This window comes from Crinia signifera, chromosome 2 (genome assembly GCF_055691185.1).
Source record: "Crinia signifera chromosome 2, ASM5569118v1, whole genome shotgun sequence".
Classification (NCBI taxonomy): Eukaryota; Metazoa; Chordata; class Amphibia; order Anura; family Myobatrachidae; genus Crinia; species Crinia signifera.
The window spans coordinates 269,353,501-269,378,736 of NC_139218.1; the positions used below are offsets into that span (position 1 = coordinate 269,353,501).

The window sequence follows — 25,236 nt, forward strand, 5'->3', positions numbered from 1 at the left end:
TTATATATTGCAAGCTGGAATAATCAAGTACAGTAGGTTTCTGTGATTCAGAGGAAAATCTTTTTACCACTCTCTATAGTTTCATGCAAAAGTGGTAATGAGAAGTACTTACTTGTAGCATGTATCATGCAAGTGGCAGCAGTATGAATGATCCAGTTCCACATTTCATCAATCTCCCTCAATTGTTTTCACTGATTGGCTGTGACGCATATAAACATGAGTGCCAACTAGATTTTTTTTATTATGGACCCTAATACAGTGACCTGTAAAAATGAAATATTAATGAAGTTAACTGGAGCACTGGCATTATTACCATTGGCCAGGCAGAATAGATTGTGATTTAAGCAGAAATTGTGGGGACTACAGCTGAGTCAGAACTCCACTATTTCCCATATGACCCACCGGAATTTAAGGGTAATAAATTGGTGATAGAGAATGCCACCCTAGGTGTACATACTATAATGGTGATGGTAGCTCATGAATTTGCATCTGACACTTAATGTAACATCTTTCTAAAAAGACAATGAGGAATTGTCTGTCCCAATTTTTGCAAGACCGTCAAATGGTTTTGTGACTGTCCCACATCCTACCAGCGGCTGGCAGTGTCCCTTGATGTGAGGGCAGTTAGGAGTCCTCCCTGTCACTTGCTGCTCTGCATAACATGCGTACAGAGACAGGGGGCTGGGGGTATGGCCAGAAGATCACAGAGCGCTGGCCACACCCCACAGTAAAGTACAATGGGCGGGTAGATCGTGGCATTGATGGGGCTAGGAGCATGCAGCCCTATGGAGTCTCAGTGAGGAACATAAAAAGTTGGGACATATGGTTTCAGGTAATAATGAAAGTGGCACTAACATTAAGTGTAATGTAGGCCGGACTTTACACATCATTTTAGTGTCGTTTTAAATGCCCACGTGAGACTTGCAGAGTTGCTGTGCCATATCGTAGTATCCTTTAGTCACATTATGCCAAATAGTAGTACAAATAATTTCCTCTCTGCTGGATCATTGACCCTCATGATATGTGGAAAAAGCTATTTTCACACACCCATAATCTATTGCTCTGTTGCCAGCCGCTGTCACATGGTGGTGACTTGGGTGTAAAATTTGATCTTTCCACCTATCTGCAAAGATGCCTAATGGCTCTAACCCAGCTCTAGCAGCTGAACACAGGTGTCATAATCACTTATAATGGGTACTGTCAATAGGGATCTCCCTTGCAGTCTAACATTTTCTGAAGCTGTCACTGCTGGCAAGTCACCTTGTCTCACCTTGTCTCACTATACCCAAGGTACCCCACTTGCAGCTTTCACATCCCTCTCAACACTGCCTCCCTCAATGCAAGCATACTACTTTCAAATCTATTTTGACAGATTGATGTTACTATCTCAACTTGGCAGAGGTCCCCATCTATCACAAAATATCTTGTGTCTGTATGATGACCGCACAGTAGCTGTACCCGACAAACACACTGCTGAGCACACACACGTACACATGCAGGCAGAGTATAAGCAGCGCAGGGAGTGTGCTGCTGTCTATCCAGGGCTCCCCTCAACCTGACAATGACAACTGTCAGCACCCCACCTTGCTTTCCCCCAGCCTCACCACCTCTTCTGTGCACCTCTCCCTCCACTACCACCAATTCTCCTACCCAGCACTGCAGCACACACACGGCAATGGACGCTGCTGCTGGGATCTGATCTGATGAATACTGTTAAGTGTGTCCCGACCACCAAGGCAACTGCCTATTTGTGGCCCTGCTTATTTCTATTAAATACCTCCCAACCTCCTGCAATTCAAGACAGTTGGTATGTATGGCTTTTCCAGTGGATAGGTATGAATAAACTATATGTCATTTCAATAAACAATGCATAGCTTTTGTATAAATATTTACTATTATATTTTGGCACTTGTGACTTTAACATTACTGTACATTGTATATATTTATATATATTATTTACAGCATTTCATGGTACCTTGAACAATATTTACATATATATTCTTTTTTTAACGGTGTTCCTCTTTTTTTATTTAGAATTGTTTTACATTTACCAATTTGTGTTTGATATTTACTTTGTCAGTACAATCATCAGAATTTTTGCAGATGAAAGTTGTTATAGTGTTTATGGAGTGATGTTGTGCAGTAAATTGTGTAGTAAAAAATGTGTTGTGGTAGTACATTTTTGCACAACCCCTTACTGTATATGAGTAGGGCACCAACCCTGCAATTTCCTCTGTTGCCGGGAAGCCAGCTAGCTCTATATCTACACTTGCTTTCCCTGAAGGGAACCAGGCATATCCTCCTCTATTATTTCCTCTGATTCCTCCAGGTTCAAGTAATGGGAGGTTTCTGGGGAAGATAACCTAGTTGGCTAAGAGTGGGTTATACTTGATAAGTAATTGTCTTAGTTCTAAATGAGATGACTACTAATTTTCTTACTTTTGAAGACCTGTATATCTAAAATGCAAATTGCTTCAAATAAAAGAGCAAATATATTAACCATCAAAAATAAACTATACATGGAAAATCCAGAATCTTACTATATCAAAATACAGTTCTTGTGAATCTGGCACACACATTTCCTGTACAGCCCAGTGTATCCATCTGTATGTCTGTTGAAGTACACTTACAATAGCTTGTAATCCGCTTCAAATATAAAAACAGTGTGAAGCATTTTGGGCTCTGCCAAAGTATGCAAACATTTACATATTTACATATTATTGTATAAAATGTGAATTATTTTTACTCCTTGTAATTTCAGTCTGAGCAAATACTCATCAGAGATCAATTCGCTATTAACCGTTAGCCATGCGGTGCCTTGATGTCCCTGTTAACTAGCAAATTGATATGCTTTAAACTGGTTAAGATCATAGTATGGATGCCTCCGCTGTTTGTAAGTGAAATGTTCATATTTATCCATACTTGCTTCCATTGTCTCTTTTCTGGCAGATCATTGGGTAACTGCAGGGCATCTGACGATGCAATTTGTATAAATGTATGGGGCCATGATGTCTCCATTCACATTGAATTGTGTTGCCATGTTCCCGGACGACCAACAGCACTTCTAAACTGGTGGGCTACTGGAGAGGGTTATATTGTCCTGGGAAAACTCCTTTTGCACAAGGCATCAGTTTAACAACCACAAACTGATATGCAATGATTTTTTATAAGCGTACTGCAGTTCGTGCACCAATGGAAATTGCACAGCCATTTTTTAAGTATGATATGTAAACTCCAGCACTGTTCTATCTAGACTTCCCCTCTTCTAAGGTTATTATTCATAACCTGCTGTTTTGTTTCGTTTTACTGCTTTCTTTTTTTGTCCTGAGTTCCTCGTTTAGTTGGATACTTTCCCCTTTTTGGCTTTCTGTGAAGTCACGTGAGCTTTCATCAGCTTGAGGCCTTGTGGCACTGGAAGAGCTTATGCTAGCCTGCAGTCTTAATATTTTCATGATTTGCCTCTTGTATCCTTTGCATGCACAAAAGTATATGAGTGGATCTAGACAGCAGTTCAGGTTCATTAGACACACGGTAATATGAAGAGCGATTTGAAATTGTTGCATCTCATTGCATCCTGGGATGTAAATGAGCTTTTTAACCATATGTTGTGCAAGGGCAATGTGATAAGGAGCAAAACAAATGAAAAACGCCACAATAACTAAAATGATCGTGTTAGTCGCCTTTTTGTTGGTACCAGATTTCTCAGATAATGGATTTGTTTTTGTAGCCTGGCAAAGTTTTATACTTATTTGAGAATAGCAATACAGTATTATTACTAGAGGAAGAATGAACCCAATAAAACATGCTCCGAGTAGTATGAATGGCAAATGTGGGATTTTTTCAAAGTTTGGATATTCCATGCAGGTTATTTTACCATCTGATTCCTTGTGTGACATTTCCCGTAAAAGCAGTGGAAATGTCTGGAAGAAAACTAGCAACCAAACAAAAATGCAGATGATCTTGGCAAACTTCACCTTCCTAATTTTGTTTTGTGGGTGTACAATGGCGAAGAACCGGTCAATGCTTAAGCAAGTCATAAAGTTTACTCCGGCATAAGTATTAATGTAAAGGAAAAGGGCTGTAATTCTGCAAAAAGCTTCTCCTAATGTCCAATTAAATCCCATAGCGTAATACACAATTCTGGTAGGTGACGCAATAGCAAAACAAATGTCCGAGATCACCAGATTTCTGGAGTACAGTGTGGTGGTGTTAAGTTTTCGCCTGTTTTTGTGGATGACATACAAAGCCAATAGGTTTCCAAGCAGTCCAAATAAGAAAATCATGCTGTAAAATATTGGCAGCAGAATTCTTGCTGTTTGGCGGTGGTAATACAAGTCACATGTGTCGTTGTGGGTACTGTTGTCCATATCTGTAATGCTTTATCCGCCTGAAAAACATAATTGCACATCAAATTATTACAGTTACAGTCTGCATTTATTTTATGATTTGCTTTTACGTTACTATGGCCAGTATTCAATGCCTCTGATTCGCCATATTTTCTGGGGAATCAGGCCGGGTTTACAGGGAATTTTCTCACAGAAAAAAACAATTCGCCCTATTCAATGGACACAATTCTCTGCAAATGAAGAGCGAATGTCTGGCGATTCTCTGTTTGTGATTCTCCGCGATTCGCCAGTGGTTTTTAACCCCTTCCCGACATTGCCTTTTAAGGTAATTTTTTTTTTTTTTTTCCTCCTTGTGTTCAAATAAGCGTAACTTTTTTAATTTTCCGGCTATATAGACACATGAGGGCTTTTTTTTTGCGGGACAAGTTGTACTTTCTAATGGTACCATTTACTATACCGTATAATATTCTGGGGAATCAGGAAATAATTCAATGTGGGGTAAAAAAAAAAAAAAACGCAATTCCACAATTTTGCGCTGGTTACGTTTTTTTTGGAGTTCATAGTTCGTTTAAAATGATGGGTTATCTTTATTCTATGGGTCGTTACGATTCCGGTAATACCAAACTTATATAGTTTTCGTTACATTTTACCACTAAAAAAAAAAATAGAAAATGTTACGGTTTTTCGAATTTGCGTCGCGTCGCCATGTTCTGCGGCTTATAACTTTTTTATTTTTCCACCTACGGACCTGGGTGAGGGCTCATTTTTTGCGGGCTGAAGTGTACTTTTTAATTAATACCATTATGGGATATGGGCGACTTTCTGATCTCTTTTAGCTATTTTTTTTTGGGTAGGCGATGCGACTTAAAAGCGTAGTTTTGGCGTTGGGGATTATTTTCCGTTTACGCCTTTAACCGTGCGGGATAACTAATGTTATATTTTAATAGATCGGACTTTTAGGAACGCGGCGATACCAAATATGTTTATTTTTTTTATTATTTATTTATTTTTATTTGGGAAATGGGGAAAGGGGGGTGATTTGAACTTTTAATATTTTATTATTTTTTTTTTATTTTTAAACTTTATTTTTTTTTTTTTTTTACTTTTACTACAAGGCCCCCTAGTGTACTTGACCACTAGGGGGCGCGATCGCCTGTACTAGGTTCAGCCATAGAGCTCTATGGCTGAACGTAGTGATTTTTTGCACTTCCTATTACATCCTGCCTGAGGCAGGATGTAATAGGTATGAATACACGGACAGCACAGGGGTCTACATTAGACCCCTGGCTACCATGGCAACCGATCGGCACCCTCCGATCGCGCTGCGGGGGGCCCCGATCGGCGCCGGAGGGGGGCGCCCCCCCCTCCGATCAGCTATTTAAGCACTGCGGGCGCTTTGCCCGCGGTGCTTAAAGGGTTAAACGGCCGCGATCGGCGAACTCGCCGCTCGTGGCCGTGAGAGCAGGGACATGGCTGTAATATACAGCCATTACCTGCTCTCTATCAAGCCAGCTCACTCCGTGAGCTGGCTTGATTCACCCCCAACCGACATATGACGTAAATGTACGTCCTATGTCGGGAAGGGGTTAATGGGGTTTTTAGTGGAATTCGCCGAGAGTGTATTCAATGCTGAAGTGGAGAAGTGCTTTCTCCAGTGGTTTTTCCCCCGGATTCTCCATTTTACATTCGTCATCTTTTTCTGGAGAACTGGAATTTGATCTTTGAAAATAAAGCGTTTTTTATTTTTATTTTGGTGTCAAAAAATCAGATTTTTTTTTTCTGTGAAGGGGCATGCTATTTTTATTCATGTGCTTGCAGCACATGAATATATATATAAAAAAAAATTTTAAACATTTTTTTTTTTTTACACATCCGCCAGCAGGGGGCCGAGCCAGGAGCCGCTCATTAATATTCATATATTCACTGCACACTGATCCCGATCATTACATATGCATGATTGGGACCAGTGTGTAGCGGCTCCCAAGCACAGTCCCCTGCCAGCTCTGGGGGGCTCTCCCTGTGTCCCCCACAGCCCTCCTTCACCCCCACAGTGTCCGGCGCAGGCAGGGAGGCTTCCATCTCCCTGCCTGCAGCAATCCCCCAGCTCCCCGGCGGCATTCGCTGGGGAGGGGGTTAAAATTCGCTGCCAGGGGCAGAGAGCCCCTGACGCGTTGAATAGTATCGGCTGGTGGCTGGCGGCAAATTGCGGGGGACAGAGAATCACGGCGAGCGCACGGCGAATCCAAAACAGGATTCGCTGCCATGCGCTCGGCGGAGCATTGAATACCCCCCAATGGCAGAGGTCTCTACCTAAACCAGTGGTTCCCCCATTTTTGGAATCACGGCACTCTAGAGTATCAGAATTTTTTCATGGTACCCCTAGACCAAAAGAAACCTAAAAAAAACATATAAAATTAAGTAGATAGTATACATATAAAATCCTTAAAGGCCCATACACACTAGGCGATTTTCGGCTGAAAATCACTAATTTTGGCTGTTTTGAGCGATTTTCAGTTGAAAATCTCCTAGTGTGTATGGGCCACCGATTGCAGATTAACGATGATGCGCTCTCCCGCATCATCGTTAATGAGGTCCTCCGTTGGCTGGTTTTACCTGCATGTCTAGCGATAATGGATGGTTTCCCAGCCATCATCGCTCCGTGTGTACACATGCCCACCGGGCTGAAGATGGTACACTTTCAGCCCGGGTGACAGTCCTGCCCCGTTCCCATGCTCCCCCGCCCCGCAGTGTACCTGGCTGGGCTTCCCCTGCTCCCTCCCTCCCTGCTCCATATTGTGACACTGCAGACTGCACAGTGCACAGAGCAGGGAGAAGACGCTGCACAGACTTCCGCCCTGCCCCGTCGCCGCCCTACCCCGCAGTGAATGCTAATGCCCAACAGCAGGGCTGATTCCCCCTGTGCTCCCTCCCCCTGCTTTGTATTGTGACACTGCAGACTGCAGTGCACAGAGCAGGGAGTAGACGCTGCAGAGTTTGTCCGCCGGACCAATCCCAATGCCCGGCAGCAGGGCTGATGCCCCCTGTGCTCCCTCCCCTCTCCCTCCCCCTGCTTTGTATTGTGACACTGCAGACTGCAGTGCACACAGCAGGGAGGAGACGCTGCAGAGTTTGTCCGCTGGACCAATCCTAATGCCCGGCAGCAGGGCTGATTCCCCCTGTGCTCCCTCCCCCTGCACCATTTTATGACACTGCATGGAGCATGTAGGAGAAGAGGCTAAACATGCCATCCGCCCCGCCCTCTCGCCGCCTGCTGGCCCGCTTCCTAAAGGCAGTCAATAATAGTAAGTAGCCACTGACACCAATGTAACTGATTGCCCACAATATATACCTTGTTGGCACAGGCCAATAATGTATGTATTTGCACTACTGCCACCAATGTATATTTATTTATGCACCACTGCCCACCAATGTTTTATAATAAATGGTAATATATACATTGCTGGTGCAGGCCGCTGACACTGCCCACCAATGTACATTATGTTATGGCGGTAATGTATACATTGCCGGCACAGGCCAGCAATGTATACGTCACCACCGCTACTGCCCTCAAATGTATATATAAAAACCGGTAACGTATATACATTGCTGGTGAAGTTCAGCAAAATATATACATTGCTGGCTTATTCCTATTATACATTGGTGGGCAGTGGTGCCAGTAACGTATACATTTCTTGCCTGTGCGGTTAAGGGTAAAATCAATTGATGGTGAATGGTTTCATGAAATTGCATCCATGCAGATGGGTGGGATCTCACCCTGGCGTGGCTGCATGATGCGTTTACTTGATCACTGGGCTCTGAATATACGCAGCCCAGCGATCAGTTCTGAATCAGGCCCCAACAACAGAAATGTACTGAATAAATTGGCCCCTTTAGGCCCATACACACACTAAGAGATTTTCATTTCAAAAGACTTTGCCAAAATCTCTGATAGATATATCTGTCACCAAAGTAGTGCGTACACACTTAGCTATTTTCCCCCAAAGAGAAAGAGATTTTCAGGAGGCGAAAGACTTTGACGAAAATCTTTTATTATAAAAGGCTATTTTCATAATAGGCGGGGTTTGAATTCCAAGGGTGGAAGCAGCGGCCTTTTCATTCAGTGCATTTCTGTTCTTGGGGCCTTATTCAGAACCAGTGGCGTAACTATAGCCCCGCAGCCCCCGCAGTGGTGGGGAGGCGCTGACGGGATGTGTGTGCCGGGGGGCTGCGGAACTATTATTAGTTACTCACTGCCTTCTGCTGCCAGCGCCTGTGCCGGGTCCCAGCTCTCCCGGCTACTGCTGCAGCGCTGCTAATACAAAAAGAGACACTCGGAAAATGTCTGCCCCCCTACTGCAGACAGTTTTTCATTTGCTGTATGGGGGTAGCCATTTTCCAAGTGTCACTTCTCAGTAACAGCAGCAGCTGGGAGAAACAGGACCAGGCGCAGACGGTCGGATGCGGCAGGAGGTAACCCCCCCGCACAACAACCTCCGCCCCCCGGCTCCCCTACGCGCTCCCCGGCTCCTGTACACTGGCAGCACATGCGCGGCTGATGTAACGGCCGCACGGGGGTGGCGGGCGGGGGGATTTGTCTACCCTAGGGGAGCGCCCCCCCTGCATTTTCGGGGGGGGGGGCGCAGAATTATTAGTTACGCCACTGTTCAGAACTGATCATTGTGCTGCATATATTCGGAGCCCAGCGATCAGGTAAACACCACCCCATGCCGTCCCCCCCTTGCGCACTGTTATGATTTAATTTGCAACCGTGCACATAGGGAGAAATCCATTCACCTGCGCCAGCAATGTATATGTTACCGCCATAACAAAATATACATTGGCGGGCAGTGGTGGCGGTAACGCATACATTGCTGGCCTGCACCAGCAATATGAGCGATTTCCATCTGAAAATAGTTTAGTGTGTTTGGGCCTTTAGGATCATTTATGTGGTGAGGGACAGGATTCACTTCTGTACTTTGTACACATATTATGATTGGCAGCCACCAGTACTGGTTTTGTGTGTTACACCATAAATAAATTGAATTGGACCTAGACCACTAACTGGAGGCACACCTACGAGTTTCCCGAAGCACCCCAGGGTGCCATGGCACACAGTTTGGGAACCACTGACCTAAACGGACTCCAATGGGTCAATCCAATTATTAGGGAGAACTGGCATTACAGCATAATCTAAATACCAGCTACGGCAACACAATTTGGCCTCCACGTGGTTTGAGTTTACCCTGGATTGTATTTTTTTGGTGGGGGGCATGAGAACAAAAATCTGCAAGTCCGGCTGTACTGGTATGCAGCCACATTGACGTGATAAACTTGTGGGAGCCCCCAGTAATTTTGTATATGTATACCACTATATGTGAGCAATGTAAAACCTGTATCAGTCCAGTACAAAATTAATACCCCTTTCACATCGCACTTTTAAAACGGTATATTGCCGTTTTTTTCCATTTTAAAATGTTTAAGGCTGCAATGTGAAAGTGCCAGAGTTGATTTACCGGTTAAAGTTAACCGGTATTTCAACACGGTTAAAAAGCAGAGTCCTACACGTTTTAAAGCCGTTTTTTTGGCAGTTTGAACAGCTCTATTTCAATGGCTTGAAACGTGTCCCGTGGGGGTTAAACGGGTTGAATGTTTGAATGGTATTAAATGATTTTTAAAACGGTTTTCACCTGCAATGTGAAAGGTCTCAAGGCTCAGACCCGTTTTAAAGTCCCATTTAAGAATGCCGTGTCATTACCCATTTCTGCAATGTGAAAGCAGTATAAGTAACATATTGCAGAGTTCTGTATACATTCCAACAACATATGTTGTATTTGGGGGCATTAAAAAAAAATATAAAAAATAACAATGGTTTGCAAATGATGCTAGGATTTACAAATGATCTTATTGGTATGAATTTCAAACCTAAAACTGGTTACAGTTGTATTTGTATTTAAGGATATATTTTGGGTTGATTATTTTTTAGTGTGTTGCAATCTAAAATTATACTTTGTGACTTTCGAGGAATAGAATTTGGCATTGCTGCTAAAACCGCTTATTTGTCACCCTACTTCCTATTTAACACATACAAATAGCACAGCTTATTTAATTCACCATGTTAATTAATATCTTCCTAAACCCCATAGTCTCTCAAAAGCATAAGAATTATTATATTATGTTTATGGAAAAGCTAGTTTCATGTTTTTTTTTTATATACAGTATGTGTGTGTGTATACAAATACAGGGGGCTCAGCATAAAAACGAACTTGCCTTAATATACAAATAATCAAATAAATAATGGGGTTTTAGTTCATGAATTCATCAATGCATTTAAGCTTGCAGCCCATCGCCAAGGGACCCATTTCACTGCAAGTCCTACACTAACAACTGGTTTCTTAATCTACATACATACATATACGGAAGGGCTAATTAAGGACATGTCTGCATATATTATACACACACACAAACATTTATAGAACACCTTTACTTTCAGAGCACTCAAAATATTAGATATTAACACCAAGGGGAATTCAGTTGTGGGCAAATCCTTTCGCCCATCTGAATCAGTGCAAAAATATCCGCATTGTATGGCAGCCCAGAGGGTAGCGAGCACATTTGTGCAATTCTACCATTCAAATGTCCGGGCAAAGGGTGCGAGGTGGGGTGCCATTGCTGGCATTTTAACACCACGGAAATTGCCAATTGCACCATTCACTGCCATATCAATTACCCCCCTACCATTCATGCACTTAATTTGAGTGTTCTATGACATTTACAGTGAGGTGTATAAAACAGTGAAAAGAGTGGCCTTGCTCCACTCTTCATTGCTCCATGCATCTCCCCCTTAGTCACATCCCTATTTTATTTAATGCTCACATTTTAAAATACTGTCAAACCCATGCCATTCTATATTGCAGTCAAACACTTTACTAAACCATTGCAACTAGGCAGATCTATGTTGTTGGACAGTCACACGTTAATTCCCCAGAAGCTACATGCTGCATAGATCTGCTCAGCTGCAATGCTGGTTATTTTTTTCCAACTTATATTATGGAAGTATCTCAATATTTTTAATTTATTTTATTATAAAGGAGCAAATAGCTCCATGAATGAGGTGTCTAACTGCAATATCTAATGTCCTGGATTAAAATCCTGGGTATGACCATATTTCAGGTGCTTTAAATAAAGGAGTGTATTACGGAAAGTGCTTAGGGATTTGAAAGGAATGAGACAGATTAAAATGGAACGTTTACTGCCCTGCGGTACCCCTGCGCCATGGCACATGTCACACTTGGATACAGCAGATATTTCTAGGATGACCAGCATTAACAGTGATCCGTCTCTCCTAGCTCCCTCCAGAAAAAAAGTAGTATTGTTAATTATTGAAATAGATCATTAAGGCAATTACACCATGTAACATTTAATATCTCTCTGTATAAAGTTCTCTTTCTCATGACTATTTTTTTTTTAAGCTAAATTAAGGAAGGAAGTTAGTTACATAGTCACACAATGACTCATAAAGCTAAATATTTTGTCAGATGTTACACAAAGTAAAATAATGTTTACTGATTTTTTTGACACTTTTAGTGATGTACTGATTATTCTAAAGTTAAAATGTCAGAATTTAAGTATCTTTTGTAATAACCTTACATCATTAATTGTTTATATAGGGGGATGGGTCATTGAGTCGACCACTGAAGGTCGATATGGCTTAGGTCAACACATTAAATATGTCGACATGCCTAAGGTCGATATGAATGGAATGTCGACACAAGCATTAGGTCAACAGTCATAAGGTTTTTTTTTTTGTCCCGAATGTCCTCACTGAGCTTGCCATGCTTCAGGCACGGTGCCCTGCTGCGCTCGGCAAACCATTCTATTCTCCATCCACGTACTGGTGGCTAAAAAAAAAGATAAAAAACCCATGTTGACCTTTTGATTGTCGACCTAGCCATTGTCAACCTAATGCTTGTGTCAACCTTCCAACCATGTCAACCTTATGCATGTCGACCTATTTCTAGGGCCCATCTTATTTAACATTTTTATTAACGATATTGGGATGGGGTTACTCAGCAATGTATCCATCTTTGCTGACGACACAAAATTGAGCAGAGTTATTAAATCAACAGAGTATGTCGCCACGCTTCAAAATGATCTTGACAATCGTCAAGAATGTACAAAAAAGTGGAAGATGAGGTTCAGTGTGGATAAATGTAAGGTTATGCACCTTGGGAGACTTAACCAGTGTGCTAGTTATAACCTAAGAGGGGAGCCATTGGGTAATTCAGTCCTCGTAAAGGATCTAGGAGTCCAAATAGATAACAAACTGGGGTGTAGTGCTCAATGTAATATAGCAACAAAAAAGGCCAACAAAATTCTAGCATGTATTAAAAGGGGCATGGAAACTAGGGACTCAAAAGTAATTATGCCACTGTACAAAGCTTTGGTTAGACCTCACCTTGAATACGGAGTACAATTCTGGGCCCCACACTATAAAAAGGATATCATAGAACTGGAAAAAACCCAAAGAAGAGCAACAAAGCTTATTAGGGGTATGGAGACTTTAAGCTACGAGGAGAGATGAAGCAAATTGGGACTATTTATACTAGAGAAGAAACGTTTAACTGCTCAACATGTACAAATATATCAGGGGCCAATACTGTATAAGGAACTGTCAAACACCCTTTTTAATGATATAAAGGAATCTAGGACACAAGGGCACGAGTTTAGATTAGAAGAAAAAATATTTTGTTCCATTGGAAGAAATAATGTCTTTACGGTCAGAGCAGTCAAACTTTGGGACGCTCTTCCTGGAGAGGTGGTGTCGGCAGACACAATAAATAAGTTTAAAATAAGGTTGGACAAACATTTATTGGTTAAAACATCCATGGGTACTAATAAGTAACATAATCTGTCTTTATAAATTTCAGTACATACTATACAACAAGGTATAAACTATTAAAACACAGGTTGAACTAGATGGCCAACAAAAAAAAATTGCGTATAGAGGACGCCTATCTACCGTTGGTAGGGGAAAACGGCGTCTCTATAGACACAAAAAACAGGCGCTTGGGGATGGACTATTTGTCGAGCTGCTCACACCGGTGGGGGTAGTCACTCCCCCAAGAGAGAACTAGATGGCCGCAAGTCTTTATTCAGCCTTATCTACTATGTAACTATTTCACGTGTCTACCTATGCCATGTTGACATTCAGTGGTCAACCCAATGCATGTCGACCCAACTAACGTATACCTTTATATAGTACATTGGGGATATGGTTAATCTATTGGAGTAACAAATACAGTATCATTCAAAGATGTGAAATTTGGGTGCGTCACAAGGGCGACAATCATTTGGATTACTTTGGGATGGAATGAGTTTTGTTAAGAAAACTTTAAAGAGAGCGCAAGGTAAAAGTACACAGGAAGTAACGCAGTATGGGTGTGCCAAAAGCATGCCTTTCCTTACAAACACATTGAAGCTAGTATGATGATTTGGATCAGAGACGGCCCTAGGCATAGGCAAACTAGGCAATTGGCTAGGGCGTCAGCCTATGTCTAGGGGCAGCAGCCTCCTATGTCATTGGTGATCAGCCTGCCTGGCGAATGGGGGCGGCTGCAAGGGGTCGCGCTCATGGGAACGCCCAGCATTTTATGGGCGTTCCCATTAAATAATGGGCGTTCCCATGGAAATGCGCCCATGACGCGTGTGTCGGGGGTGGGCAGCGGATGTCTGCTTCACGTACCGGGAAGTCGCAGATCGAAGACACCAGAGAGGTGTCTTCGATCTGCGAGCACTATAGAAATCATCCAATGGTTGGCACCATCGGATGATTTCACCTCCGCGCGCAAGGCTGCGGATAGATGTTCATGCTAAACATCCATTCGCATGTGTGCGGGGCGCCAACAAAAATCTTTCCTAAGGCATTAATTTGATGTCTAGGGTTTGCCTAGGGCATTATTTGGATGTCTGTGCAACTGAATTGCTTACAATGATGTTATATTGAAGACTTGCCACAGTAGATAGGCTTCAGAAATGAACAGAAGTACTGTATCATGAAAATTATTTAGAAGCGTTACTTTCCAACAATGGGGCAACCAAAAAATACTGCCAAAGCAACCAAGTGGTTCATAAGAAAAAAAAATCAAAGTTATACTGTACAGTCCCTACATCCTCATGACCAATACATAATATGTATTGGTAGATTCAGGGGCAGGGACTCCATTGACTGCATTCCATAGCTTTTTGCATTTGCTGTTTTTGAATAGGTATTGGTCATGGCTTTGGTACGCAGGAGCCTTGAACGCATCACAGTGCCATTCCACAACAGAGCCAGTGTTTTAATTCCTGCACTTGCATCTCTTTTGTCACATCTGGATATGCGTGTCTTCAGTGACGGTAAAAGGGCTATACCTCCCAACCAACCCTTAATTCCTATACACCAGAGATACCTTACCCTCTGATAAGAATAAGGGGGGTTATGCAATTACCTGGACACATTAACAGTGTATAATTGTATCCCCGGATGACATCCAATAGCCCCAATAAAGCAGCGGGAGCCATGGCTTACAAGGTATTTTGCTTTACCTGCCTCAAGCAGGCAATACCAAATCCCTGAAAGCAGCCTAATTATGGCTGCAGAACGAAAGCACAAAGGTTTCACTGAACCTGTGTGTGTTCGGGAGTAAATGGATTTTGTTTTGGGCTGACAAAATTGGATAGCTCAAAAACAATTATCTGAGAAAACATCGAGGGGAAAAAACGTAAACATTTTTTTGCTCCCAATGTTTCTTCAAAGCTACAGTTATCGCATAACAGCCAAAGACTTTTGACTGGTCTGTGGGCAAACATAAGTCTGATTGCCGACACTGTATAGTAAAGTAAAAAGGCTGGTAGTATGGGGAGTAGTTCACTGGAGCCCATAGCTGCCATGTCACACTCAAATTTTTTATCACTAACTATTGTATAAATAGCTTGTTTTTGTAATGCTTTATAAGTGATTTAGGGGGAAATTTACTAAAGGAAATTTGTAAAAAATAGGTGTATTTGTATCCAGAAATACACTTATTTTTGACATTTACTATCCCGAAAATAAGGCAGTTCGTATTCGTATTGATAGGACATACGAATACGAATTGCCGTATTTTCGGGATAGTAAATGTCAAAAATATGTGTATTTCTGGATACAAATACACCTATTTTTTTTACAAATTTCCTTTAGTAAATTTCCCCCTTAGTTACTCAAAGTAGGAACCCAGACTTTCTATCCAGAAGGAATGTTTGTAGTATTGTGACATTATTGGGAGTTACCACCACAATGCAGAAGCAGACTGGTTTACGGAACTGAAAAAATAGTTTCAGATTATATAGCTGGATCTGTTGGCTGTCGTTAACCCCTTTTGATATTTGAGTTTGTTACAATACAACATCAGTATAAGTGATTTTTCCATTATACAGTGTCCACGCAAATTATACATTGAAATTTTTTTTTCCAGAAAAAAAAAAATGTTTTGCTAATTTGCTCTGTCAAAATATAACCAAACTGGCTATATACTTTTTTTGTTTATATTCATATTACAAGAGAGTAAAAAAAAAGCAATAAGATTTTCTATTTTAATTCTAGAAACACTAATGCAGTAAATAAAGGGATTGTATTATTGTTGGGGGTAACCTCAATCGTGATTGCTTTTTGGAACTATGTTGAACCAGTATAAAGGTTTGACATTATATGTATATTGGAGAAGGCCACCTCTGCATATCATTTTTGTCGCCCAGGGTGCCGAACCATCCGATTTGTGTGTGTGTGTGTGTGTGTGTGTGTATATATAGGCATATGTATGTATATATGTGTATATATATATGTGTATATATATATATATATATATATATATATATGTATATATATGTATATATATATATATAAATATATATATAAATTTTGTAGCAGATGTCCGGCACTCGCACTGACAGTCTTCAATTGCTCCCGGTAACCTTGCCAGATAATAAATACAGTCCAGGGTGCTCCAGCAGGAGCTGCGGCCGGTACTCAGAGAGACTTGCAGAAATAATTAGAATCAACACCAGAAGTGTGGTCAACGTTTCTGAGGCCCTTTATTACCTTATTTACATGTCCTGACGAAAGAGGCAATAAAGGGCCTCAGAAACGTTGACCACACTTCTGGTGTTGATTCTAATTATTTCTGCAAGTCTCTCTGAGTACCGGCCACAGCTCCTGCTGGAGCACCCTGGACTATATATATATATATATATATATATATATATATATATATATATATATATATATATATATATATCTCTGTGCAATGTGTGGAGGCACTCAGGAGATTTCCATAGTACTGCACGGCGGCAGTCAAACGCGGTAACAAACTGTAGACAAGACGGTCTTAGTGCCAACGTTTCGGGTACAAACCCTTTATCAAGACATGACAATGTCTTGATAAAGGGTTTGTACCCGAAACGTTGGCACTAAGACCGTCTTGTCTACAGTTTGTTACCGCGTTTGACTGCCGCCGTGCAGTACTATGGAAATCTCCTGAGTGCCTCCACACATTGCACAGATATCTATCCCCTTGTGGGACGGAAAGGCACCTGAGTATTATTTTGGTCTGCGAGTGCCGGGAATCTCTGTTTGCTATATATAGGGGGGGGTTAAATACTATACTTAATGTATACTTATTAATTGCTTTAGGCTGGATAAACTACAGCAGAAAATATAATGAAGTAGGAGCCATGTTAGGAAGACTAGACAATTAAACCCTGCCTACTGTACCTTATCCACATTACCACTGTTTTACTAGTGAGTATGGCAATGATGCAATGCATACTATTTGGTCTTACAAAATGTGTGACATTCACAATATGCTATTTTGTGTAATACTTTTGTAAAGCCATGTACAGAAGATTTTCATGTCCACTCAATGTAAGTGTGTTTAAGAAGGGAGTTATGCTACATTATTAGTGGCTCTTACTCAGCCTTGCAATTCATTATGCTTTTGACATGGCGAGGTCTTTCCTTTCTGAAGACCAGTCAAGTTCTTCACACCAAACTCGAGAAATCATATTTTGATGGGTGTAACTTGAAAGCATACTGTTCCTTAGATTGTCATTGTACAGTATGCTTTAGAATTAAGATTTCACTTCACTGGAACTAAAGGGCACAAGCCAAACCATGACCTCACACCCTAGACCATTTCCTTCTTCCTCCAAACGTTACAGTTGCCAGTACACAGATCTGGAAGCATTTTACACCAAACCCAGATTCCTCATACCAGAACATATTTGCACCGCTTCACAGTCCAATTGAGGTGAGATTTATACCCCTCCAATCCAGTTTGAAACTTGGCAGTGTGTGGTACATGATATATACTTATATATTCTGCTGCCCTTTAGTGTGAGCTTGTGTGGCATATCACTTTCCTGCTGAGTTTCTTTTGCTCTTAGTTGTTTACACTTCACAGCAATAGCAGGGTGGAAATTTCACAAACTAGCTTGTGGTAAAGGTGATTCATGGCTGTCTCACATTGGAAATCAGAACATCTTCATTGCTATGTGTATGGATATTACATGACTGTTTTCTTGATTGTACATATGTTTGCTATGTGGCTGAAATGGTTACACACTGTATGTATAATGGGTTTCCACATTCTTTATTTCCCCTCCAAATATAATCTATTTAGTTCCAGTGAATTAACTGGGATGCTACAAAGTTAAGGGTATATTCAGTTGATGTCGAAATTGCCGTCTTGCCGCAAAGATGGCAGTTTTCGACATGAATAGGTCGGAAGGGGTTCCGATCTATTCAACGCTAGTTGTTTTTTTCCGATAGGTTGGACAGTTCAGACCTGCCAAAAACCAGGTGGATTAACGGACTAGTCACTAATCCACCCGCTTTTGACAGAAACACAGCCAAAACCGAAAGGTTTTGGCCATGTTTCCGGCAATCTCAGTCCGACATGAAAAGATGTCAGATTGAGGCAGGGAGGACGGCACCGGGTGAGCAGCAGTTTACATGGTGCCGTCCTCCTGTCCACTGCCTCCCATACACACTTGACGCACTCACCTGTCCCACCACCGGGTGAGAGCAGCTCACACGGCTTCGTCCCAGCCCTCACTGCCTTCGCGCTCACCAGGTTCCCGTGCCAGCCGGGTGAGCATTAATCAGCTGCCAAATCCAACATCCGGATTCAGCCGCTGCATTGAATAATGGATGACTGATCCATTCCGTCAAAAGAATTCCGGAATGGATCCGCATCCATTGAATATACCCCATTATCTGTAAACCGAAGTTGGAAAAAAAAAAGATTTAAGTTACTAACTAAAAAAAAAAAAAAGTTAACTTTAGAGTGTGCATTTTTCAGGGAACAAGTAATGGTTCAAATTTACAGCTTTTCTGCATCAATGAAAGAGGCTTTCCTGTGCCATGAAGCACCACCAGTGGACTAATGAACACTGGAAATAGGTTTTTATGGAGCAGGGAATTATTTGGAATCTTGGGTTGATCATGCAGAATTTTTTTATGCTGATGAGTAGGCGTATGGGTGGTTCCTAATTTTATAGCAAAACAGCCTATGTGTTGCTATTATATAAGCATTAGCCCTTTACATTTTGAACCTATGCTGCAGCACCCTTAGATTTACACCTCTGTAGGTCAAGAGTTATTTCTATGGAGAGAAAGAGGACTGTATGCTTAATATCATGGATTGGCCAGTACAGTCTCCAGACTAAAGGGGTGTACACATGGAGCGATCCTTCTAAGCGATTTTGACTACATAATCAAAATCGCTTAGAAGGTTAGTAAAGATCGCTGTCAAGGTTAGACAAATCGCCCTATAATATCGCCTAGTAAAAAAAAGAGTTGCCAGCCAAGAATATTATTACTAGATCGCTGGCTGTCTAGTCAACATTCCTGGTATTCACTGCTGAGGGGAGATATTCACTAGGCGATCTGCAATGAATACCAACCAAGTATGTCAACTCTAGTATAGGCAAAATCGCCTATAGACAAAATCGCTGGTGCATTAAGTCAAATCACTTAGTCAAAATCAATGTTGTATCTAGTCAAAATAGCTTAGTATAAGTCACTCGCTATCAAAAATCGCTCCGTGTGTACACCCCTTTAAATCTCTTTGAGCTGTTTTGTGATGAGCTGGACAAAATGCTAAAAGCAAAGCAATCTACAAGGGCAACACATTTATGTTAACAGTGCTAGGACAAACTTTTTGAGCAATGTTTGATTTATTTTGAAGAACGATTGGCACGGCATTTATTTCTGCTACTTTAAGTCCAAAATTTGTTATAAAACGTTAAGTGATTCTATGATTTCTATTTTTCCAGTTGTGTTTTTTTTATATATACTTCAATATCATAGAACATTGAGACATTAAACTGCGTAAAGTTCATCAAAACGTAAAATACATTTTGGTGGTGTTTGAATAAATGTGACTGGTAGCATATATGCGCATGTATGTGTGTTGGACATAAAGCCAAAGCAAAGCAGTGATTAGCATTGTACAGATGGGGCCGCTCTCAACTGAGCGGCTCCCATTGCGCCGCCCGCCACTCTGCGCCAGAATTCTCGGAGACGCATGTATGTCCATGTCCTGACACTGTACACCAGACCGCCATCCACCAGAAACCTGCGTCTGGCGGTCTGGTGGAAACAATGCGAGTGGACCCATCTGCAGTGTCTGTATCTGTGTAGCTTGTATGTTCTCTCCATGTCTGTGTGTGTGTTTCCCATAAACTACAGACATAGCCAGTTGGCTTCTAACAAATCTAATCCTAGTGTTTGTAGTAGAACAAATTAATTGTAAGATCCATATAAGCAGGGACGAATGCTAATTATTATATTTTTTCAGCAAAGCACTTTGTAATAAGCAGTTCTAGGTTATATAAATAATGTTTGTAAAAAAAGAAGCATTGAAATATGCAAATAATGGTTAATCAATATGTTTGTAATTTTGAGCAGAATATGACACTAATGCTGCTTTTACATTGCGTTTAAGACCAGGTATTTTAAAACCGTATTTAAACCGAGTCTGAGCCACTTGTCCCCTTTCACATTGCAGGTGAAAAATGGTATATTACCGTTTTAAACCCCTTTCACACTGCAGTAAATACTGGGTCTCAAGCAGGTTTGCAGTGTGAAAGCAGCGGAGAACAGGACAGACAGTAGCACTGAGACAGTGCAGTAATGTTGGGTCCTCTCATTACATATGCGCATCCGCTTATTACTTATGCGCATATGTAATGAGTGGCTCCACTGATTACATATGCACATATGTAATGAGCGGCTCCACTGATTACATATGTGCATATGTAATGAGGGGGTCCGTTAATTACCGCTAAATACCGGTTCAGTGCCGTTCACACCGTTTTTTACCCATTTGCAAATACCGGTTATTTGTAACCGGTAAATGCAGAGTGGAGCATTCACACTGCAGCTCTAACCGTTTTAAAAGGCAAAAAAATCGGCAATATGCCGGTTAAAGGCCCCCATACACTACAGCAGGGACTGGTCCGGGGATCCTATTCAAAAGACTGAGCGGCCGCTGATTGGCTGGGAACTCCCGGTCTTTTGAATAGGATGGTTTCTATTCTCCCGCTCGCCGTGGGGACCGCAGAGCAGCCAATCAGCGGCCGCTCAGTCTTTTGAATAGGATTTCCTTCTATTCTCCCGCCGCGCCCCCGGTCTCTGCTCAGCATCTGCGCCGCGGTCCCCGCTCCCTGCCTGCCGCTACACATTGTGCCGCTCCCCGGACCAGTCCCTGCTCCTGCCACTCCCCGGACAGGTACTCACAACCATCCGCTGCCTGCCGCTACATCTTGTGCCGCTCCCCGGACCAGTCCCTGCTCCTGCCGCTCCCCGGACAGGTACCCAATGCCAGCCTGCTCCTGATGCCTCCCCCCCCCCCCCCAGATTTTTACATGTGATAAATCGCTTCCGATTTATCACATGTAAAAAATGGCACATCAAGTGCCAAAACTTATCAAGCTCCCCCGGGGAGCTGCCCGGGAAGCTCAGGGGAAATCGGGGCTGACTTGTCCTTAGGAACAGTCGCCCTAGTGTATGGGGGCCTTGAGAGCTGCAGTGTGAAAGGGCTATAATATAGCGTTTGCAGATTATGATCTTCAGTTACTGACATGTTTGCTCTTATCAGTGGGTGGTGATTGCAGATGCTCTTGTGACACAGATCACTTTTCTTGTACATTTTGAGTAACCTCCAGTTCAGGAAATGCACACTGCAAAATGTAATGTTTTCCACTGGGTTGGTTCAACCAGTGTATTGAAATTCTACTTTATATAAAAGGCGAGAAAGTGTGTCTGTTAGTCCTTTTATGTACCCCATAGTTTTGGATCTAGCCGTGCCAGATATGCCATTGTGTTGGGGTGGTTGACCAGGATTACATTTTATTTTGCCTAGGTTTGAACTTCGTCAGGGCCACACGCTGTCACATAGAGAATATACTAGGCTTACCTTACTATCACTGTAAACTGAGACACTCATGAATTTCACAGGTTCTGACTCTGGCTCAATTCAAGCCTGTATTTCACTGAGTTTTAAACAGCCAAAGTACTATTTCATGAGTGTTCTGTTTTAAAGGGATAGTATTTTTTAAGCCTAGAACACACACACTGCGCCAGAAAAGTGATACAATTGTGTGATAAACAACCAGTCAATCATCTCCTAACTGCCATGTCACAGGCTGTGTTTTACAAATGACAGGTAGAAGCTGATTGGTTGGAGGTTTATCACTTTCCATTTTTTCACTTTTCAAGGCTTAAGTACATCTCGCCCACTGTCACAATCTTAAATCTAATATACATGAACACTGTTACACTCTCCTGCATAATCACATGCACACTCTCACACACTCATGCATAATACACATACGCAGTCACATACTCATGCATAACACACTCACAAACTCATACATAATACACACACACACACACACACATACACACACACACACACACACACACACACTGACACACGCATAATAAGTGTGGAAGCCACTTTGGGTCACCAGTTACAAGGATAATTCGTCTTGCCCACAAAGGAATCAGGTGAGGCAGCATTTTTAAGTGCAGTACATTGGATAAAACTGTGCATAATAGGATTAATTTCACATTAGGTAAGACCCTTGCAAAATTATGCAAGGCTCAATGTGGAAGAGGTGTGTCGAAACCTTAGATTTATAAAATCTACAGAATTAAGCGTGTCTACCAAATAGCCACTATTTCTGCACAGGGGGGCACAAGTGTATGTTCTGGTGGGCGGCGGTTGGCGGTGTGTGGGTGCATGCAGGGATAGAGAGGACTGCTGCAGCAGCTCCCTCTCTCCCCAGCCCAATAGTAGTCTGTGCAATGAAGAGAGCAGGGATCCTTAATTTGGGTACACATTAGACGATGTGCAAATGGCCCTGAACTGCCATACAAGGGATATATAGGCCCTTATTCAGATCTGATTACAGTACAAATTTGTTGGGAAAAAAACATGTGCACTGCAGGTGGGGCAGATGTAACGTGCAGAGAGAGTTAAATTTGGGTGGGGTGTGTTGAAACTAAATTGCAGTGTACAAATAATGCAGCCAGTATTTACCCTGCACAGAAACAAAATAACTCACACAAATCTAACTCTCTCTGCACATGTTACATCTGCCCCACCTGCAGTGCATATGGTTTTGCCCATTTTCCAAACAAATTTGTACTGCAATCAGATCTGAATAAAGGCCACAGTGCATTCACACTGCAATCGCCTGAAGGTATATCAGCATTGGCCCCATCCAGGAGTATGCTGCTGTTGTTGAGATCATCAGACTGAGCTACAGTACATGCACGATCAACCTGAATGTGAGAGGACTATGGACTATATGCACAATTTAAAGTCCTGATCCATCAGAATCAGGCACATGGTAGAAAATAATTGTCTAATGTGTACCTAGCTTTTGGGATGACCACAATTTAGCGTTCACTTTACCACTCACCAGCTTTTATCAAGATGGACTTCATCCATTTTCATACAGGAGCCTCCACCAAACATTGTACGCAGTGAGGCTCCATGTAGCTTAGTAGTCAGTAAATCTCCCCACAGCGTTGTATTCCGTGTGACAAATGTTGCAATTCCTCCCATGCTGATTCAGCATTTGCTATATAAGATGTGTGTGTTTTATATCAAATAACATACCACACAAATGATCAAACTCGGTCCTCATTACCCCACGCAGTACATGTATTGCAGGTCTCCTCACAGAATCACAAGTGAAATAATTAGCTCCACTTTCGGATATTTTAAAATGTGTCAATGAGGAATGAATACACCTGTGCACCTGGAAAATGTGAACTGTGTGGGGAGTTTGAGAACCCCTGACATAACACATGGTCTGCTTTGTAACAAAGTTGTCCTTTAATAGGAGTGCAGAATGACTTGATTTAAAGATACCTACAAAATCCTCACTACAATGTGGTAGGTGTAGTAAATGACAGCAACATGACATACTTTAGCTGATGAGCTACTGTAGCGTAATGTACTGTAGGTAAGGTTTAGTTGAACATTTCCTACATCTGATTGCCTTGTAATACAATAGTAATTCTCTTACTTACAGAGCTGGTGTTCCTCTTTCTCCGTGTTCATATGAGTGACTGAGTTAGAAGTTTCCTCCCTCTGAATTCAAGAAAACCTTACTAGTGTCACAATCAGCATTTTTGTTCCTGTGGTTAGCATATCATATGCCTCATTTTCTGCCAGTCTGTATCTTGTCAGTGTCAACTGAAATTCTTTTAAATTAAGAACCTCATTCTTCAGGTTTGTAGCTAGTTAATTCAGTGATAATAAACGTACGGTAATAATAGTTAAAAAGTTACCTTAGTGTGGGGGGATAGTTACTAAGACCAAATGGGTATGAATGCACATATTTGAACCCTTTCGATGTGAAATATGACTGTAAATACATGGTTGTCTAGTTTACTAACAGTAGAATCAGTACGTATTGCCGATTTTACAAATGGAAATTTAATTTGAATTCTGGTTTAAGAATGAATACATCATTGAAAGAACATGAACATTTTTTTCCATACACTTCAGTTGGGAAGCGAAATTGACTATTAATTCGTATTTTAATATATGTTTGTATTTCGGTCATAAAACATTGATTTTCGTAAAAAGACAAATACGAATTTCAAATATGCCATAATTTTCACATGTTGAAACTATTCACATACTGTATAACTCCATACAGGTAGCTACTCCCCAGCTCAAGTGTGTGGCTTATAGCCCATTAAGTACACACACATCCACTTCTCTGCATTGTCCAAACATGGCTACTTACTGTATGTACTGGATGAGCTGGTTTCAGTTTGGGCTGTGGGATACCTGATGGTCTGTCTGCAGTGAAGAAGACGACGCCAGGGTCAGGAAACATCATGGCCACCAGGTTGTGTAGGTACCGCAGAGGCTGCACCGGCCTTCTTCATTTAATGTGTGTGTGTTTGTGTGTACCTGTACGGATTACCAGGTGATGAGGTGTCACAGATGTTCTGGCTCGATCATACCAACATTCTTCATCTGTATGACCTCATCAGACTGGAGCTAGACTCTGAGACTCTCACGTACTGCCTCAGGCCTGCACGAACTCCTGGCTGTCTTGTACTTTATGGCTACTGGCAGTTTTCAACATGTCACTGGCAGTGGCATTGTCATCTCACAGCCCACTTTCTCCCAAGATTCACAGTGGTAGCACTCTATCCCACAGCTGGCATAACTAATGTCCTTGGTGCGATAAATTTGCTTACACATACAGCACATTCACCAACAATGACTAAGGACTGGAAATACAAATTTGCTAAAGGTGCCCATACACGATGCAATTT

The 25,236-nt window shown here is 41.8% G+C and overlaps 2 protein-coding genes across 4 annotated transcripts in view; one reads left to right on the forward strand and one right to left on the reverse strand.

Moving 5' to 3' along the window:
- UBAC2 (UBA domain containing 2) overlaps positions 1 to 25,236 on the forward strand; it is a 121,791-nt gene that overhangs the window by 69,342 nt on the left and 27,213 nt on the right. The gene's annotated exons all lie outside the window — the stretch shown is intronic.
- Positions 1,905 to 24,006, reverse strand: GPR183 (G protein-coupled receptor 183). The gene is made up of 2 exons (XM_083168613.1): positions 23,971 to 24,006; positions 1,905 to 4,387 (listed from the first exon to the last, which is right to left on the reverse strand). The coding sequence occupies exon 2, from the start codon at positions 4,365 to 4,367 to the stop codon at positions 3,279 to 3,281; it is 1,089 nt and encodes a 362-aa protein (XP_083024739.1). The 5' UTR covers positions 4,368 to 4,387; positions 23,971 to 24,006; the 3' UTR covers positions 1,905 to 3,278.

Coding starts and splice junctions, on each gene's coding strand:
- GPR183 (XM_083168613.1), bottom strand. CDS start 4,367: ATGGACAACAGTACCCACAACGACACATGTGACTTGTATTACCACCGC.